Below are 20238 nucleotides of genomic sequence, written 5' to 3' on the forward strand. Positions count from 1 at the left end.
GTTCTCCACACACCACACAAGCACCTTTAAAAAAAAAATTGTGTGTGTGTTGTGTGTGTGTGTGTGTAAAGTAAGTGCTGGGGACCCAAACCCAAGTCCTCGTGTTTGCACAGCAAGCACTTCTGCATCTCTCCAGCCCCTCCAACATCACTTCCTACACCAACCTGCTTTACACCGACATCCTGATACACTGATATACTGATCAGAGTAAATCACAAAGTTCCTATACAGTGCTCAGCAGTGACAAGGGGGAGCTGTTACGAATCTCGAACATGCAACCAGAGTTTAGAATTATGGGAGTTTGCACGTGTAAAATTCTTGGATCAGACATACAGTTACAGCCGTATCCAAATGCAGATGTGGGCAAAGCAGTTCACTGTAGAGGGAGGGATGGAGGGGGGGGGGCATTAGAGTTCTTTCAAAGGAGTGTTCTATTTAAGTATCAAAGGGCTATGGGGATCCCTTGGGAAGAGATAAAGACCTCAGAGGGTACACAGTAATGACCCTCTGCAGGTTGGACTGGGTAGGGTCCAGTCACATAGAAAGAGTCAAATGACACTTCAAACAAGGCTTCCTGTGCTGGGCAGATGCGTTTGTTGTTCTGTGGTGTCAGGGTTCGTGGGGCTGATGCCTGAGGCTTGGGGGAAGATGGGAGACTCAGAAACTTCACTGACCAATCAGTTGTCAAGCTTTCTTCTCTGCTCTCTAAAGCCAGGATGTCTTGGCCAGGAAACCCTAGCATAAACAACAGAAGGGACTTTTGGACATGGATGGAGTTTTGATCACCAGATTTGATTTGCCTGGACATTGAGTGATGTCATGGGATCCAAAAGGACTATTAACCCTGTGCTGCCCAGAAGAGTTTCAAGAGGCCACAGTGAAGCTCAGATCCTGTGGGTAACACCAGGGCAGGGACATCACACCATCCACTCCATCTTTCCTCCTCCCTGCCTTCCTAGTGCTTGTGTACTTTGTAAAACCATGGAATATGCAGGGTTATTCCAAGTGCAAAGTCAACTGCTCCAGCACTGTCACTCAAAGACAGCAGATGTCTGAGGTAGTCTTGGGGGTTTTGCTTGGTTTTTGTTTTTCCTTCTTAAATCAGGAGATAACATGCATCTGCCATGTCTTTCCTATCAAATTCGATGACTCTCACAGTCATTTTTTTTCCAGTCACTGCCTTCCATCCTTTTCTTTCTTTCTTTTTAAAGATTTATTTATATATTTTATGTATGTGCATACACTGTACCTGCCTTCAGATGCACCAGAAGAGGGCATCAGATTCCATTACAGATGATTGTGAGCCACCATGTGGTTGCTGGGAATTGAACTCAGGACCCCTGGAAGAGCAGTCAGTGCAATTAACTGCTGAGCCATCTCTCCAGCCCCATTTTTAAAATGTGTAGGCCAGCCTGGCCTTGAACTCATGATCCTCCTGCCTCTGCCTTCTTCAGCGAATTTTACCAGCATGCACCACTACAACCAGCCATCCTTTTCACAATTGTCTGCAACTTGATGCGACTCCTCATGCATTCTTGGGATTTTTACATGGTTTCTGTGTTTATCATTGTGAGTTGGTGTGAAGGCCAGAAGAAGACAACATCCACATACATTCTCTCTCTCTCTCTCTCTCTCTCTCTCTCTCTCTCTCTCTCTCTCTCTCTCACACACACACACACACACACACACACCATTGCCTTATCCATAAATATTCTAGAAGCTTTTACATCATTTCTTTCATCTCCCCTGTCTTATTTAGGGTTTCTGTTGCTGTGAGCAGACACCATGACCAAGGCAACTCTTAAAAGGACAACATTTAATTGGGGCTGCCTTACAGGTTCAGAGGTTCAGTCCATTATCATCGAGGAGGGAACATGGCAGCTTCCAGGCAGGCATGGCGCTGGAGAAGCTGAGAGTTCTATATCTTGTTCCAAAGGCAAACAGGAGAAGACTGTCTTGCAAGAAGCTAGGAGGATGTCTCAAAGCCCACTCCTCCACAGTGACACACTTCCTCCAATGAGCCACAGCTCCTGACAGCACCACTCCTTATGGGCCAAGCATATTCACACCACCACATCCCTACAAACAGATCTCTCCTAAACTTTTCTTTATTCTTTAGACTGGAAGAACAAATATGGAGTTGCTGCCCCAAAACCAATTTTTTAAAAAAGCACTACTGCCAGATTTTTTTTCCCCAAGAACAGCGTAGAGAATCAGAGCAGCAATGTAGTTATGGCCCTCTCACCATGGAGAAAGTTGATCAGACACTATGTTAAACAGATTTAAATATCAAGTAGATTGCCAAAGAAGGTAGTACCTTACTCTTCTTGTGCCCACAGCTCTTAGGACAACAAGGGGAAGGTTCTGGAGTTGGGGGTTGGGTAAGAAAACAAGTTCTTGGTATATAGGGGACTGCCAAAGTTAGCTTGTTAGTTTGCAACTCTGGGAAAGATTATCAAGGAGGTGCTATGAGGCAAGGGACCAGGTGAGCAGGAGGCAGGAAAGCCATCAGAATAGAAGGCATCAGTATTCCAAACGTAGATGCGCATTGGGCACATCCAAGGACACTCAGTGTCATTGTCACTGTGGAAATCACAGCACAGCTCCACTCTGCGCCCACTGAATGGCCGTAACAAATCGGGTAGGTGGCAGCCAGTGTTGGCAAGGATGCCGAGCAACTGGAATCTATGTGCCTCACTGACAGGGATGGGAAATGGGGCAGTTGCTTCGGAAAGCAGTTAAGGAGGTCCTCAGAAAGGCGAGCATCGAGCCAGCGATGGCCCATAATTGTGTTCCTAGATAGACATGCCCAAAACATATGTCCACACAAAAAATTAGCTCACCAATGCACAGGGATGTGGTATTTGTAAGTGTTGGAGTGCAAACACCCACAATGGAAATGTCTGTTCACTTATGAGTGAGTCAACGTGGCCTCTGTGCAATGGACGCTAGTCCCTTAAAGAGGAATAATGAATTACGGATGCTTGCCACAGCGAGGTGAACTCAGAAACAGAAATAATCCAGGCACATTGAAGGAGATTGAGAATGGGGTCCAAGAGTCTTTGAAATTAGAAGTGGAGACATTATGTCCCAGCTCAGCCTCCATCTTGTTACGCACATTGTTCAAAATGATTACGGTCTCAGTGAACTGGCTCCCCTCACATCGAGCCGCTAAATGCACAGACCAGGCTGGGGAGAGAGCTCAGCATTTAACTTTACCACAAGCCAGGGGATTAGATTCAGACCTCAAGAACCCACACAAATGCTAGGAGAGCATGGCAGCCTGCCTGTAATTCAGTCCCAGCCTTGCTAGTAGAGACCTAGGGTTCCCAGGGCAAGCTGGTTAGTAATGCAAGCCATACGGGTGTAGTCAGGGTTTGACTGACAGACCCTGCCTTGAAGAATTACGTGAAAGAGAAATGAAGAATGACTAATGACGTCAACCCTGGGCCTCCACATGAACACACACACACACACACACACACACACACCAAACTCCTGATCACCTGCACTTGCACATGCACATGCTCACACACGTGCATGCACATGCACGTGCACATACACAAACACACGTGCCAACATACGTGCAAACATGCATGCACATGAAAAGAAAAAAATAAAAGCAGAATAAATGTACAGGTAATGAAAAGAAAGAGAAAATAGAGGGAAAAGAAAGATACAGAGAAGAGATACAGGATTCAAAGGTGATGAAAGAAATCATCTTTATTGGTGACGATTACGATGATGGTGACAATGTTGGCTGATAAAGACAGTGACGTTGATCATTATTGCGATGAGGATGCCAGGGATGTTTAGGATGACCGGTATGAATTTTTTGAAAGCCATCTTTTGAGACCTATGAAGTAGTGACATAGACACAGCAGCAGAAGTGGCCGACTGTAGGGTCTACTCTGTAGTGTGTTAGCCTAGAGTTCTCTTGAAGATGTCTTGAGTGGGAGGATTTTATGCGAGAACCCTAGGCGAGCCTGTCCCTGGAGGACCGCCAATGGCTTCTCCCAGGATCCACACATAGAGGTGTGGAGACTGCATTTCTTGCTCCGTGCAGCTTCTGTGTCTCACGGAGCTTCCAGCGGCTCCTCAGTCATCCTCACATTTCCAATGAATCTCCCAGAAGTCTGGAGAGGGCAGTGCAGGTCCAGGCCTTGAGTACAGTACATGAGCTGAGCTCTGGACACCTGACTACAGGTGACAGCCAGCCCTTTGCTCCCAGAAACCTCTAAAACGTAGATGACTCATCTAGTCTCATATGTATGTTCTCGTGTGTCTAGCTATGTGGGAGGCACTGCATATGTGCAGGTGTGGACTTGCATGCAAGCTAGAGGCCAACCTTGGGCATCATTTTCCTGGTGTTACTTATGCTTTTCTGAGACAGGATCTTTCTCTCCCTGGCTGGAGGCTAGACTGGCTGGACAGTGAGTCCGGGATCTATTTCTGTCTTCTCTCCAGTGCTGGGATTATAAGCAGATGACACTATGCCAGCCTTTATATATTTATTTTTTTAATTTGGATTCTGAGGATCAACTTTGCTGATTCCAGTACTTTACCAGTCCCCGAACCCCCTACCAGACTTTCATTCAAGTCACAGAAGCGTTTCTAAAATGTAGAGTAGACTGTTCAGGCCTGTAACCCCGGCTAAGGTAGGATGAGGCAGGAGGAATGACTTCAGGGTCAGAACGAGCAACAGCAACAAAACCCCAAGCAAAAGCAGAGTGAGCAGGGACAGCAGCTACCCAGAGAAAACATATTATTAGTGTTTGCCCAGGGTCCATCATTTTTTTCCACTGTCAGGCAGCTATGATTTGGGGGCATTGTCTGAAACAATTCCTCAGGGATCAAGATTGGCAAATTCTCACTCTTTGTATCACCAGCAGAAACCTTTTTTTTTACTTGAGTAGAGAATTTTGAGTTCACTAAACTCATTCCACATATGTACGCATACACACACACATGTATTCCAAGGGTACAAAATTAGGCAGTTCCTTCTTTAAGAACAGTTCACACGGGATGAGAGGGAAGATAGTAATTCTAAGAAACTCCTTATCCATGACAGACAGGCTTTGGGGAAAAGATGTACTCTGTCTGATCAGCCGTGTGTTGGGCTCTGCCATCAATCGGCTGTAAGAATGGAGACTTTCGTTTTTTAAAGAGGATAAATTCACTAGAACAGAACCAGAGCTAGAGAGAGATGGGGTACTTTTATTTCCCCAAAGATCTGTGAAGTTTTAGGAATGAAATAAGCAGGAGGGAAAACCTGGTCAGGTCAGATTGATTGGCTCAGGGCAGCAGCGACTCGGGTTGGCGGCGCAGTCGCCGTTGCCTGCAGTTGAGCCCTTCTCTCTTCTCTCAAGTTCGTCCTTCAGAGCTGCCGTCCTTACATCTCCCTATGGCCAGAGAAAATGGCATTGCTCCCATCTTACAGGAAAATCTTGGACGGTGCCATTCCATCCCACCACTATACAACTACCAAGTGGCAGGGCTACCCTGGCTGCCCCGCCCCCGCCCCATACCCAAATCTAGTTGGTTAGATCACAATGCCTGCATGCAATGTGGGACCAAATGACTACAAATCCTGGGGCTTAACACAACATAAGTATCTTAGAGCTCAGAAGGTCAGATGGTACAGGTGGGACAGCTTCTAGACATCGCCATGCCTGTTCTGAGGCCGTGGGCTACTTAACTTATGATCCTCTTTTCCACAGTCGGGTCTACCAGTATCCATCTCTAAGTACCCCCTATCTCTCCCCCTTCCTCTCCTTCCTTCTAACGTCTGCTCCCAATGCCACCTCCTCTTTTTCCACTCTGCCCCTCTTGCCCCTTTCTTTATAATGACCCTTTGGGCGACTTAAGGCCATGAATAGTTCAGGAGCACCTGTTCATTTCACCCACTCACAGAGCCCTTTTGGTCACCCACTATCATGCTCACAGGTCCCAGGATGACTCCATCTCGGAGGAGGAACAATAGTTTTGCACCGTTCTTCCCCTCACTTGTGATGCTCTGTGCCTTCGTGACCACACACCTCGCAGATACCCACTGCATCCCAATGCATATATCCTCAATGAGGACGAGGACCTGCTCCGAGGTCCCCAAACTGTCCAGGTGAAGGGATAAAAACCCTTACTCTTTCGCACGGACCCAGACAAAAGCCACCCACATGCATGAGTCAACATCTCGCTGATATGACAACAGAGTAATGATTGCATCACCTCCGGAGTCCCAGGAGCTACCTGTGAGTCCAGCCCATCCTCCCTCACCTCTCTGCTGTTCCCAGTGCTCACTCCCCGCCTCCTCCGGCTCCTGTTTCAAATTTCAGGTCTGATTAAGAGTGAAGGTGACTCAGGTGCCTTTCTGGAGAATAGATGTGTTTTTAAAAGCACATCTTTGTGATAAAGGAGCCGAATGTTAATTAAACAGCAGCTGCATTATCTCTGCTCAGACTTGGCTTTAGTCAAATCCTTGCCTGGCAGTTCCCGAGGGGAGGTGTGAAGGGGGCTTTGCAAAAACAAAATGAAAACGAAACCAGACCAGAGACCAATTGTCTTCCGATGATTAAAAGCCCCTTTGACTTTCATTCCTGGGATCTCTGGACATCTCTTCTTGCTTTTGGTGGCCCAGGTAAGCTGGGCAGCTAACTTCCTCTCACCTCACCTGGTGGCAAGGGATAGCCAAACAGCAGCGGGCTGTGGCATTTCTGTAACTAACAACTTATGAAGTAGAAAAGTACATTGACTTTTTAAAACGTGTAACTGTGTGAGTTCATGTATGCTACAGGCATGCAGGCTCCCATGGAGGCCCGAGGAAGGCATCAGATGTTCAGAACTGGCATTATAGATGGTTTTGAACCACTATGTATAGAGTGCCGGGTATCAAATCTATATCCTACAGAATTACAGCAGATGTTCTTAACTACTGAGCCATCTCTCCAGCCCCAGAACAGCCCATCTTTCTATACAGGTAATTGATTAGGTCTGGACTGGAAGTGTGTGGAAGGGTTTGTCCTCTGAGTCTCTGATCTCTGGGATGTCTGAGGTTTCATGTGACATGTGCCAAGTCACTTAGTCAATGAGCTGCCAAGCAGGGGGCTCTAAGTTAGGAATGTTGACCCCAAAGCTAGATCCTTGGCTCTTCCTCAATTGTTTCTTCTTGTCCACTGAGAAGGCTTTGCCCAGTTGCCCATTATATCACAGGGGTGCTGCCATGGCTTGAATTGTATCTCCCCAAAGATCCTAGCTTCTAACCACTCTGAAAGTGACCACATTTAGAGACAGTCTTTCAGATGACAAGGTCATCAGGGTGGGCCCTGATACAGTATAACTGTTTCCTCACGACAGCAGGATTTCAGGTCTACAGAGAGACCTACAGAGTGGGATACAGTGTGTAGATACAGAGAAAAGCCAGCAGTCTTTGAGTCAGGACAGCCTGAACTAGGTCTTCTCCAGAACTCACAGGAGACAATTTGATGACATCTAGATTCTGGCTCTAACACCCTAGGACAGGAAACTTCCAGCAAGTAGGCACCCAGTGTGGGCCCAGTGTTTCTGCCACCCCAGGATAAATACGCTTTCAAGGAAAACCTGTGGCTCCCACTTCCTCTGTTCACCATACGTAGGACCTGAGAGCCCCGCCCTCCAGCAGAGTGGTCTTCACACACAGCACTGACCTTCCTCGTAGTGGTGAATCACACGAGTGGATACCACCACTGGGTTCCCATTCTGAACACACTCATTGTCTGATGTCACCTGCAACAGAACAGACAGTTTCAGTGGTCAGATCATGGGAGGAACTGATGGGAGAGCCTCAAAGCTGCAAGAGCATTTCCCAGAGTCAAACCTAAAAGGCTATGTTTGTAGAAACTGCCAGCTTTCTATCCAGCCTTCGAGTAGCAAAATGGCTCCTTAGGGCCGGATTCCTGACTTTATAATAACACCCTGGGGTTCATGCTTCGTCTCACCAGCCTCACACGGGAAGGCAAATCCCTGCAACACAGATCGGACCAAAAGGGACACTGTCTCATAAGGAACTGAGAAAGAATTTAACATGGCGACTCAGTGTCTGCCAGGCTAGCTTCACTTGTCTGTCTTGGCCACATGAATGTAATCATTAGCCAAGCCTTTTATGAATACACCTGCCAAATACAGGAGGTTTACTCTGTGCTTTCGTGTGTATGTAGGGCACGTATGCATGTGTGCACGCTTGTGGAGTTGAGAGGGCAACTTCATGTGTTGTTCCTCTGGTTACATCCACCTGTTTGGAGACAGTGGCTTGGATCACACGAGGTCATCTAGAGTAGCTGGCTTGTTAGCTGCATGGACCTGCCTGTCTTGACCCACTCAGAATCGATAGAGACAGCCTGGCTTTTTTTTTTTTTTTTTTTTTTTTTTTTTTAAATGTGGGCTCTTGGAATTGAACTCGGGTCCTTGGGCTTGTAAGACTTATCTAAGTCCCAAGCCCCTTGACCTCAGATTGTGACAGACATCTTTTAGGAGAGATTCCTAACTGTAACTAGTAACTGTAACTGTAACACCAGTGCTATAAGTGCAGTTGTCAAGGAGCTTTGAAAACACTCTCCTCCACTCTGATTCCCACATGGCTTCTGGTCAAATTGTCCTGAGGAGTCAGATACTGTGATTTTAGAGGCTCCTCAGAGGTTCAACATACATCTAAGGTCTTAGACCGTTGGAAAACACCTAGGGTTGTCAACCTTAGTATGGTAGACATTTGGACTCTGTAATTCTTATGTGTGTGTGTGTATGTGTGTCCTGTTCACTATAGGATAGTCAGTGACAACTGTGGCCTCCATACACAGGACGTCAACAACATACCATTCCTGAGTTATTTATCAAAGACCCCTCCAGACACTGTCCAGTGTCCCTAGGGAGAACACTGAGAAACAAAAGCCTGCATTTGCAAAACCAGCCTTGAAGCAGCTACTAAACTGGTTCTGCTGCAGGCACCTGTGGAGGGCACTGAAGGCACAGGCTCCATACGCCGCCATCTCTTCAAATTGTTCCACTCTTACATGGGGTCTCCAGTTGGTAGAGGCCTACTCATACGTGCCCATGTGTGCATGTGGAGGTCAGAGGTCTACACTGGGATCCTCATGTCTCTGCGCTGTCACGCCCAACTTCTTACATGGGAGCTGGGGATCAGAACTCAGGTTCTCATGCTTACACTGCAAGTGCTTTACCCACAGAGCCTGCCCCTCCCCCCACAGAACCAGTATTTTAATCAGCTCCTTGGTGGACTCTAGGACGTCAGCTCAGCTCCCTCGACTGACAATCACAGCTGTGAGCCTCATACCCCATCTCTCTTCGGTGAGCCCTGGGTAGGCAGGAGAGAGCCTTTTGGACTCCACTTTCTGGTATCTAGTGTGCCAGGGACTGAGCGTGTTACCTTGTAAGTGTCTGCTTCCGAGTCATGCTCCTGGTCTCCAGTTCTTAGTGGGACGCTCATCTGGTTTCCCATTGTTCCTTCAATACAGAAAGGGGAGAAAAAAAAATCAAAATACAAACCTAAGTCTCAGCACCTGATTGTGAAGCCAAGCTATAGGCAAACTCCATCTCTGGCTGGCACCTGGCACCTGACTTCAGCCTTCTCCACAATGAAATTCTTGGGGGGAGGGAATAGAAATATATTTTTGAAAAGATTTATTAATTTTTATTTTATCTGTATGGGTATTTTGCCTGTGTGGTATCTGTTTCATGTGTGTGCAGTGTCCCCAGGGGCCAGAAGAGGGCATCAGATCCCTTGGAACCAGAGATACAGAGTCGTGAGCCATCGTGTGGGTGCTGGGAACCGAACCCCGGTCCTTTGGAAGAGACAAAAAGAGGAATATGATGTCTCTAGACCATCTCCACTGCTGACAGGATGGATCACAACTCAGACAAGCACAGTCATGGTAAGTTGACAATAGAAACAGCCTTGGCTGAGGGCTTTCTGTGTGGAGACACTGTCCTAGGACTTTTGCTCCAACTAACTCATTGACTCTTTGTAACAAATCAGCAGGACCATGAGAACATGCTCCAAATTTGCAGATGAGGAAACTGAAGCATGCAGGCAGGTGTGTGTACATATGTATGCATACCAATACATTTATACACATCATATACACTAGGTCTCTATCCAAATTCAGCTTTTTATAAGTTTAAACATTGCTATTTGACAATTTAGCAATGGGATTTGCAAATTTATAAGTTCAAATTGTTCAATCCAATGGGGCTGTTCCCTCTCCCTCTCCCTCTCCCTCTCCCTCTCCCTCTCCCTCTCCCTCTCCCTCTCCCTCTCCCTCTCCCTCTCCCTCTCCCTCTCCCTCTCCCTCTCCCTCTCCCTCTCCCTCTCCCTCTCCCTCTCCCTCTCCCTCTCCCTCTCCCTCTCCCTCTCCCTCTCCCTCTCCCTCTCCCTCTCCCTCTCCCTCTCCCTCTCCCTCTCCCTCTCCCTCTCCCTCTCCCTCTCCCTCTCCCTTCCTACCCCATCTCTCTCTGTGAGTGTATGTGCATCTGTCAGTGTTTATGCACATGTATGTGTGGGGGCATGTGTGTAGGTTATAGGTTCGCATCTGGGGGTCTTTCTCAATTGCCTCTGCCTTAGTTTTTGAGGCAGAGTCTCCCACTGGACTTAAAACTCCCCAGCTCAGCTGGGCTGGGCTGACTGACAAACCCCTGCCATCTTCCTGACAGGCCTGTGCCCTCATGCATGGCTTTTTACCTGGACATGGACACTCTGAACTCAAATCTTCACACTTGTGTGCAAGCACTTTGCCTCCTGAACCACCTCCCCGGGCCCTTAAGTATGCGTTTAAGGTTATGAATACCTCGGGCTGTGATAACTACAGTCAGATGACAAGCCTTTGCTTCTCACAGGGCAGAGGTTCCCTGACCCTTTCACTACAGTCTAAATAGTCTTTCTGCAACTTCAGGGCCAGGCGGAGTAAACGGTGAAAAATACAGGACCTGTATTTTACTGAGATCATTTCGCAGCGCATAAATCAAACCAAAGGAAAAGGCGTACTGCCACCTACTGGCAGATATAAGTACAACAGAAACGTCTTGGTTCGAATGACCTCGGCGGAGCGGGGTGGAAGGGAGCAGTTTGGAAATGAAGACCTAACAGATGGGAGAGGGTGGCAAGGCCCCCCAGGGGCCAACAGTGCTGTAACTAACAACGCAAGAGTGACAGCCATGCCTGACAGGTCTGGGGAATTCACACAAGCTGGTGCAGATAGCTCCAGGTCAGTGGTTCTCAAACTGTAGGTCGCGACCCCCCAACCCATTGGATAACACAGCTACATGACGATTCATAACAGTAGCAAAATTAAAGTTATGAAGTAGCACCTGAAATGGTTTTATGGTTGGGTGACCGCACCATGAGGAACTGTATGTAACAAAAGGTTGCAGACTTAGGAAGGTTGAGAACCACTGCTCTAGGTGAGCACGGGATTGTAAAGTGTGCTCTGGAGCTTACAGTCACCACACACTGAAAAACACGACTGTGGACCAGTTCCTAAGCCTCCCTGAGCCCATGCCTCCTCGTTTATATGGTGAGGATAATGATGAGATTTTAATTTACATATGTCTGATGGCTCAGGCTACTGAATACCTTTTTTAAAAAAAAACGAATTGTTAAATAAGTGAGATGTCTGTCTGTCTGTCTATCTATCCATCCATTCACCTACCATATCTATCTACCTATCTATCTATCTATCTGTCTGTCTGTCTATCCATCCATTCACCTACCATATCTATCTATCTATCTATCTATCTATCTATCTATCTATCTATCTACCTACCTACCTATCTACCTATCTATCATGTATCATGTATACACCTGGTGCCCCAGGAGATCAGAAGAGGGTGTGGAATCCCCCGAAACTGAAGTTATAAACAGTTGCAAGCCGCCATGTCAGAACTGGGAGCCAAACCCAGGTCCTTTAAAGAGACACAGGTCTTAACCACTGAGTCATCTCTCCAACCCTGAGCACTTTAAAAATGCTCCTCTGTGTGTTTCTTCTTTTGAGAATTTTCTATTTATCTCAGTAACTCTTTATAGATTGTCAGTATTCTTATGTGTGAGATCTCCTTTTTGGTGTTTAATTTGTGCAGATTTTTAATATATCTTAGATTTGAATCCTCTGTCTAGGTCTAGCTGGCAGAGGGGTTTCTCCCGTTCCCTATAGGTTCTCTGTGCACGCCGACGATAATTTCCTTTGCTATGCAGTGACTTTTAAATGTCATGTAGTCTTATATTAGTTAACTCTTGGGGCTCTTTCCTATGCTATCGGAACCCAGTTCAGAAAGTTCTTGCTTATAGCGCAGAAGCAGAAAGGGAGCTACTGGGAGTGGGAGATTGTGAGGGGGGACACAGCTGTGAGGGAGGGGAGACGGCAGGAGAATTCACAATGACAGCAAAATGTTTGATGATGTCATATTGAAACCTAATACTCTCATGCTAATTTAAAATTAGTTCATTAAATAGAACAACAGGCCGGTCCCAAGAGACTACTATATAGTTAATACATTCGAGGTGCTCTGCTCAGGGCCTGGCACATGATAGTCCTACCTGAATTCTAGCCACAAGCAGGATTGTCTTTGTTACTGCCCTTGTTATTTCTAATTAGTTTCCCTCAAAGGTGCTTGGGAGACTGTGTTTGGTTCCCAGTCCTATGAACGCTGGAAAGGTCTGTCACTAAGGCTCCTTGCTCCTGTCTCTGGTAGGTTTGTTTTTGTGGCCTGAGTAGACTAAAGGGTTTGGGAGATTGCTCTGTGGGTAAAATGTTTCCACGCAAGCACGAGGAGGAGTCCAGGCTCCAGTGGTTCTAAAAGCAGCTGAGTGCAGTGACCTGCACCTCTAATCCCAACACTGAGGAGGCAGCGAAAGTCATCTGGGTCCCACTGGTTATCCTGTTTAACGTATGATGTAAGCTCCGGACCAGTGAGAGACCCTGTCTCAACAAAGGCTCTTGCAGAGGACCTAGGTTCAGTTCCCAGCACCCACATGGTGGCTGGGTCCCACTGGTTATCCTGTTTAATGTATGATGTAAGCTCCGGACCAGTGAGAGACCCTGTCTCAACAAAGGCTCTTGCAGAGGACCTTGGTTCAGTTCCCAGCACCCACATGGTAGCTCACAACCATCTGTAAACTCTAATCTTGGGGTATCCAACACACTTTTCTAGCCTCTGAGGGCCCCAGGCACACATGTGGAAAGCAGGAATGACACTGAGATAGACCTCTGGTCCTCACATACATGTACACACACACACACACATACACACACACACACACACACACACACACGCAATCATAAAGGCTCCATGCAGGCTTTCACCTTGACGGGACTTAGGCATATAAATAAATAAATAAATAAATAAATAAATAAATAAATAAATAAATGCATGTCTATTATTACCAACACCACTAATGTTACTAATGTATGCTAGCTATCCTGAGTACTGTTTTTTCCTAGTCATAGTGCCTTGAGCTCGGCCACTCTAGGTTCCAATTTTTGTGAATGGGCCACTCTGAGGGGTGCTATGAAACACCTCCTGACTGACAGCCATGGCTGCTCTCTCACCCCTCATTTCAACTATGGATTAGCAGCAATCCCCACTCCTGGGTTGGGAATAACCACACACACTAGTCGAGCCTGTCATAGCAAAAAGTCCTTTCTGAGAACTTTCTCTCAGCAGGCAGCTAAATGACTGTTAGGTACAAGGCGGAGGGCTTGGAAGGGCAGGATGGTGACAGAATTAGTCACCCAGCAAACAAGAAACACCTTTGATCAATGCAGTGGAATGTAGGCAAGCCACAAGCCACCCACCACTCCGCTGAGAGTGTGCCAACATGGCCAGGCTGGCATACAGGGCAGCACCAGCCTCTCCCTGGGCCCCCAAGGCAAGGTCGGTATTGCAGGTGACACATGAGAGTAGACCCACTGTGCTCAGCTCCAACTTCCCGAGGGCCTGTCACAGTGCTGGGGGTTTGTGGCTACCACCAGGGTGGCAGTCATACCCAGAGGTACAGGTTGCTACATGTACTGGGGGCTCAGGACAGGAATCCATCGTCCCTGAATTTCTCATCCCACCTCTACATGGGATGCCTGGAACCCAGGGGAAGGGCTTCTGGCTGCTGGGTTAGGAATGTGCCTGCCCTGGAACACTCGCTTGCTTTTGCATACATAGTGCTTATTAGTTTTCTCTTTTGTTCTCTCTCTCTCTCTCTCTCTCTCTCTCTCTCTCTCTCTCTCTCTTTCAGTACTGGGGATTGAACCCATAGCCTCTAGCATGTCAGGCAAGAGCACTGAGCTACATCCTGGTCCCTAGCTTATTCTTAAAGAGACTACATTGCCTAGGTTACCCTTGAGTTTATTCTGTAACCCAATGAGACCTTGAACTTGCAATCCCCCTGCCTCAGATGTTTCAGAGTAGCTGAGAGGACATGTACCTCCCAGATTTGATTACTCTTGCTCTGAGGACTGAACCAAACATCTTTAAATGAAGGTTAGGGGCCGTAACTGGAGGCCTCCTGTGCACTGGGCAGGGCCAGCACTGGCCCACTTGGGCACCCTTACATGCAGGTATCCTTCTAGGAGCCTGGGTGGCCACCCATGAGTAATGACAGGAGTGTCCCCCGGCAGCACACTGCAGGCAACTGCTCATCTCACATAGCCCATCCCTCCACCAGCTGTCTGCTTCCCTTCCAAAAGCTCTCCATCTCATTTCATAGGAGAAGAAACAGAGGCTTGGCTTTGTGGTCCCTCCCCATATGCATGTGATCTCTTAGAAGGCCACAGCTTGTCTGTCCTTCCTGTTGTCTGTCCTTCCTGCATTCTTCCAGGCCTCACTGCCTGCTTGTTGGTTTAATGGAGAAGAAGAAAGCTATAGAGAGGCACAGACGGGGTTTGAACCTCAGTCTCTGACGATTCAGTACAGACCTCTGACACTTGACTGCACAGTACTAGGCTGAAGTGTACAAGCCTCTGCCACTGACAGACACTGTGCAGGATACCAGCAGGAACAGAGCCAAGGGAGGTGGCCCTTCTCAGAGCTGCCTGTCCCTCTCCTCTTCATTGGAATGTGAATGCGACCTGACACAGTCTGAAGTTCCTTACACTTACGGGCTTTTGTGTGCATTTACCCTCCAAGCCGAGTTCAGACTTGGAATGATCCCCATTGTACAGTCGAGCAAGTGGAGACCCACAAGGCTGAAGGAACCTGACCCCAGGGTACCCGACCAGCTTGTGACAGGGTAGAGTCCATTTTCTGAGCATCCTGGCTCTTCCAGGCAACAGAGTGGTTCAGAGCATGATAGGAAAATCCAGAGCTTTGAATTTAGCACACACTGGATAGAAAGAGCCAAAGAGCCAGATTCATAGAGAACACTTAAAGAGCCCCTCCCCCTGTCTCCTCAGGTTCTTAGACAACATCTCAGCCACAGATTTGAAGTCTGCTTGGCTGAGACTCTTAGTTCCACAGAGACCGGAGTGCTGTATGCTGCTCCATACCCAATGCAGTCCCCATGGCCACTGATGCTTTTTAGGAAGAGCAGGTCTCTAAGTCCATTTCACAGACAGTAAAACCAAGGCTCCCACATGCCGAAGACCACACAGCGAATGAGTGAGAGATGGGGTCAAGTTCTACCCTCTATCTGACCTCACACCACAATCAATAGACAGGCCAGCTGAGCTTCAAGGTCTGGAGGCGTTACCTGGTGAGCTGGAGGGAGTATCTTGGGTCCCCCACAGTTTCCAGAGGTCGGTTCTCTGCTCAGGGTCCTGAGTCTTCAGCGGTTGCTGCCCAGTACCAGACTATCTGCAGAGCCTGGCCCCCTGCCCTTTGCTTCCTTGTCAGGCTTGCTGGCTGAGTACACAGAGCAGGACAAACACGCGTTGGGAGGAGTCCTCCCCGCCCCTCCTGCCCTATGGAAATGCGTCTCTTCCTGTATTCAGGTGCCTCGGCTCTCAGTTTAAAAAAAAAAAAAAAAAACCCGCAACACCCAAATGCTCTTACATTCATGCCTCTGGGGCACTGTGAGCACCCATGTGGGGCTGTGAGGTGGACCTGGGATGCAATTCTCTGTAACAACTGCCGGTCACGGTCAGAGCAGGGAGGGGATGTTCTGTGAGGGTCTGCAGCTCTGTCTTGCTGTTTACCTGTGATGATTCTGGGGTGCCATCCCTACCATGACCAGGTCACCTAGCTAGGAGACACCTTCTCCCACACAATCCCTAGTCCTGAGAAAACTCCAAATCCTGGAAAACAGTTAAACAAAGAGTGGCTTATGGCTGTAACAAAACCATGTGACGTTGCTGAGTGTCCTTTTCCTCTGCTGGCCAGAAGTTAAGGACAGGAATTCATTTACTTATATTTGTTTGCTTGAGTCAGGGTCTCATGTAGCCCAGGCTGGCCTTGATCTTACTATACAGTTTAAGGTCATCCTTTGATCCACCTGCCTTTACCACCTCAGGGCTAGGGACTCTAGGTGGTACAGCCACGACCAACTTATATGGTTCAAGAGATGGAACTCTGGGCTCTGTGCACACCTGGCAGGCTGCTTTGCAGTGCAGCTACCTCCTCAAGCCAAGACAGCTGAAGTGTGCGACAAGTTTGTTACATTGTTTTTCAGGGATGGATGAGATATATGAGAGAGAGAGCGCGCGCGCGCGCGCGAGAGAGAGAGAGAGAGAGAGAGAGAGAGAGAGAGAGAGAGAGAGAGAAATCAAGCCAAAGAAGACACAAAAAAGAGGGATCAAAAAAGCAAGTGTGTAACCAGACATGGGGGGCTCATGCCTTTGATCCCATCACTCAGGAGGCAGAAGCAGGCAGATTCCTGAGTTTGAGGTTAGCCTGGTTTACAGAGCAAGTTCCAGGACGGTCAGGGCTACACAGAGAAACCCTGTCTTGAAAAAAAAAATTATGAAAGAAAGAAAGAAAGAGAGAGAGGGGGGGGGGAGGGAGGGAGGGAGGAAGAAAGAAAGAAAGGGAGGAAGGAAGGAAGAAAGAAAGAAAGGAAGAAAGGAAGAAAGAAAGAATTTTAAAAAATAAACAAAAGTTTGGGTGTTGTTTATAGGCTTGCTGAGAAGGAGCTTCCTGACAGCCAAGGCAAAAGGGAAATGTGTTAAGGGCACTCCTGGGAAAACATTCAAGAGAAATGTAAACCAGTAATTACTGGGGCTTCAGTCAATAACGCACCCATCCGGGTGCTCACCATGACTATTTGCTGAGCATCAGGCTATATATAGGCTTGGTGGGCGGGGCCTCTCCACCCACCTGGGCTCATTACTGGACAGAATCCTAACAATATAAAACTAGACTCACAGCACGCTAGACTTGCTAACAAAAAATAGCCTCAGCAACCGAGAGACCGGAGAGCATGGAGAGAGAGAGAGAGAGAGAGAGAGAGAGAGAGAGAGAGAGAGAGAGAGAGAAAGAGAGAGAGAGAGAGAGAGAGAAAGATGCAGAAGAGTCAAACAGGCTTTAGCCAAACTGAATTCCCAGGCAGGAGCACTCAGCTCTGGCCTCTGCCCGGAAAGTTAGCGTTCCTGAAACCCAATTGCAGAACTGCCACCACTGCGTGCTGTGCAACGCGAGCCTCCACCCTGGTCCTGGCTCAGACCTTGATTCTTACAGACCAGCTGGGTGACTGAGTGTGTCACTAACTCCTCAAGTGTCTCACAGCCTCCTTGCGGAGAGACCCCTGTATTCATTTTGCATATGTCCTATTCACTGGAAAGGCCAGTTGGCAGACAAGTCTCCATAGCTAAGAACTGACTGGCCCTGTTCACCCTCAAATTATGGTTCGCAGCTACTTGCCGCCCTTCTCTTTGGACCTTACTTCTGCTCTCACTACAGAGGGATTTTGGCTGAAGATGCTCACTGAGGTGAGGCTCTTAGGAAGTGGCAAAAGGTCGCAGACTCCCATTCAGTACTCACCACTGCAGTCAACGGCCACACCGTGGGCTGCACTGGTGTGGCTACCAGCTTCCCGTCGCCACAACAAAATGCCTGAGTCGGGGCTGCTCATAGAGAGAAAGGGTACGCTTTGGATCACGACTTGGTGGTCCCAGTCCATGATCAAATGGGCCCAGAGTCTGAGCTGCATGTCACAGTGGGGAAGAGTGGTGGAGTAACCAGGCTCAGCTTGAGGGAGCGGGGCAGGAAGTGAAGAGCAAGGGAAAGAGACAGGGGATCCCATAAAACCCCTTGCAAATGGGTTCCACCAAATTAAAGGACCAGTAAGGTACCACCTCCTCAAGGCCACAGCAACTCCAATAACACCAGACTGGGAACAAGTCTGTTCCTTGTGGCTTTCAAAGGGACCCTTATCCAAACCATAGAGAGGCTGGCTATGGAGTTTGCAAAGAGAAAACAGTGCAGGCTTGTTTCAAAAGCAGGGAGAAGTACCAGGGGAGAAATAAAATCAGGATTTTCCCTTTCTCCTATATTCTCCTAATTCACCCTTTACGAATTATATTGGTTGCTCAAGTCATTGCAAGTTAGAGCAGAATTTAAAAAATTAAGCCATTAGTGTGGATTTAACCTTCTTCTTTACGCAGTGCAGAGCTGGCTTGAAGTGCAAGAAACTCTGGCGTGGAACCCCAGAAACCTCACAACTGCTCTTTCAGCAATGTGTGTATGTGTGTGTGTGTGTGCATAACCTCACAACTGCTCTTTCAGCAATGTGTGTATGTGTGTGTGTGTGTGTGTGCATAACCTCACAACTGCTCTTTCAGCAATGTGTGTATGTGTGTGTGTATGTGCATGTGTGTGCGAGCGTGTGTGCGAGTGTGTGTGTGTGTGCTGGAGAGATGCCTTGGTGGTTAAGAGCACTTGTTCTTTACAGAGGACCCAGGTTGAGTTCCCAGCACCCACATGGCAGCTCAAAACCTGTTAACTCCAGTTCCAGTGGATCTGACACCCTCTTGTGGCCCCTGTGGGGTACTGCACATACTTGGTGCACACATCCATACAGTGCAGGCAAAACACACACACACACACATACAAAATAAACAAATCTTTAAAAACTGAATAAGTGCTTCATAGGACTAACAAAGGGCCTGTCTTTTCTTCATATTGGGATACACAGCCTTCTGGCTTTGATTTACTGATGACGAAGATGGAGCGGGAAAGGAAAAGAACCTTTGGGTCTCTTCCTTCCCTCTGAGCCATTATCATCATAAATGGCTCCACAGGGTGGCAGATCAGTCAAAAAGATGAATTAGGCATCAGGAGGTGTATGTGTATGTGTGTGTGTATGTATATGCATGTGGGCATTCTTGTGCATTCATGCTTGTATATATACAAATACATAGGCACATGTGTGTGCACGTATGTAAAGACCAGAGGTCAACCTTAGCTCCTCTTCCTCGAACGGTGTTTATCTTCTTTCAAGAGTCTTTCACTGATCATAAAATTCCCTGATTGGGTTGGCCAGGTGGCCCAAGAGACCCAGGGACCCTCCTGCCTCCTCCTGCCTCCTCCTGTCTCCTCCTGTCTCTGCTTCCACAGCACTGGGGTTACGGGTGTGCAGCACCATGCTTGACCTTTTCACCTGGGCTCTGGGAATTGAGTTCACTTTACTGACTTAATTATCTCTCCAGCTGATATTCGTGGCTTTTAGAACATGTGCCCCCACTTCTGGGCTTGCCATCACACTGACATGCATAGCAAACAGACAGACTAAAAACCCAGATGCAACAAGTACCTTTTACTTCCAGGCTTGCTCAAAACCCCCACATGGATGGTGGGACCCTGAGTGGTGGGTGTGAAAGGTTGGTGAGTGCAGCTATTGAGTGTACACTCCATGTACACCCTTCATGCACTCTCAGTTTTGCTTATACAACCCCAGCTCACAGAATACACTAGTAAGAATATCAAGTGATGGGGTAGAGAGATGGCCCAGCAGTTAAGAGCACCATCAGCTCTTTCAGAGGTCCTGAGTTCAATTCCCAGCAACCACATGGTGGCTCACAACCATCTGTAATGGGATCTGATGCCCTCTTCTGGTGTGTCTGAAGACAACAACAACATACTCACATATATTTATACACATTATCTACATATGCATAAGCAAGAAGGAGGAAGAGGAGGAAAAGAAGAAGAAAAAGGAGGAGGAGGAGGAGGAGGAGGAGGAGGAGGAGGAGGAGGAGGAGGAAGAAGAAGAGGAGGAGGAGGAATTTCAAGATGGTGACCACAGGTCACTAAGTGGATCAGAATGCTCTGGGTGGA

At 47.8% G+C, this 20238-nt stretch overlaps 1 protein-coding gene and 1 long non-coding RNA gene across 11 annotated transcripts in view; both read right to left on the minus strand.

Moving 5' to 3' along the window:
- Positions 1-15879, minus strand: part of Bcas1 (brain enriched myelin associated protein 1) — an 85288-nt gene extending 69409 nt beyond the window's left edge. For all 10 annotated transcript variants that reach the window (XM_076930306.1, XM_076930309.1, XM_076930305.1 and 7 more), the window contains exons 1-3: positions 15719-15879; positions 9413-9489; positions 7680-7758 (exon numbers count right to left, since the gene is read on the minus strand). In XM_076930306.1, the coding sequence (XP_076786421.1) occupies positions 7680-7758; positions 9413-9484 (151 nt within the window). In that variant the 5' untranslated portion in view covers positions 9485-9489; positions 15719-15879. The remainder of the gene's footprint in view (positions 1-7679; positions 7759-9412; positions 9490-15718) is intronic.
- LOC143441528 (uncharacterized) lies at positions 3698-6190 on the minus strand. The gene is made up of 2 exons (XR_013109046.1): positions 5945-6190; positions 3698-5402 (listed from the first exon to the last, which is right to left on the minus strand). It is a non-coding gene; the product is annotated as an uncharacterized LOC143441528 (long non-coding RNA).
- Positions 15880-20238: the final 4359 nt, after the last annotated feature.

The sequence above is a fragment of the Arvicanthis niloticus genome, chromosome 2, assembly GCF_011762505.2.
Source record: "Arvicanthis niloticus isolate mArvNil1 chromosome 2, mArvNil1.pat.X, whole genome shotgun sequence".
NCBI lineage: Eukaryota > Metazoa > Chordata > Mammalia > Rodentia > Muridae > Arvicanthis > Arvicanthis niloticus.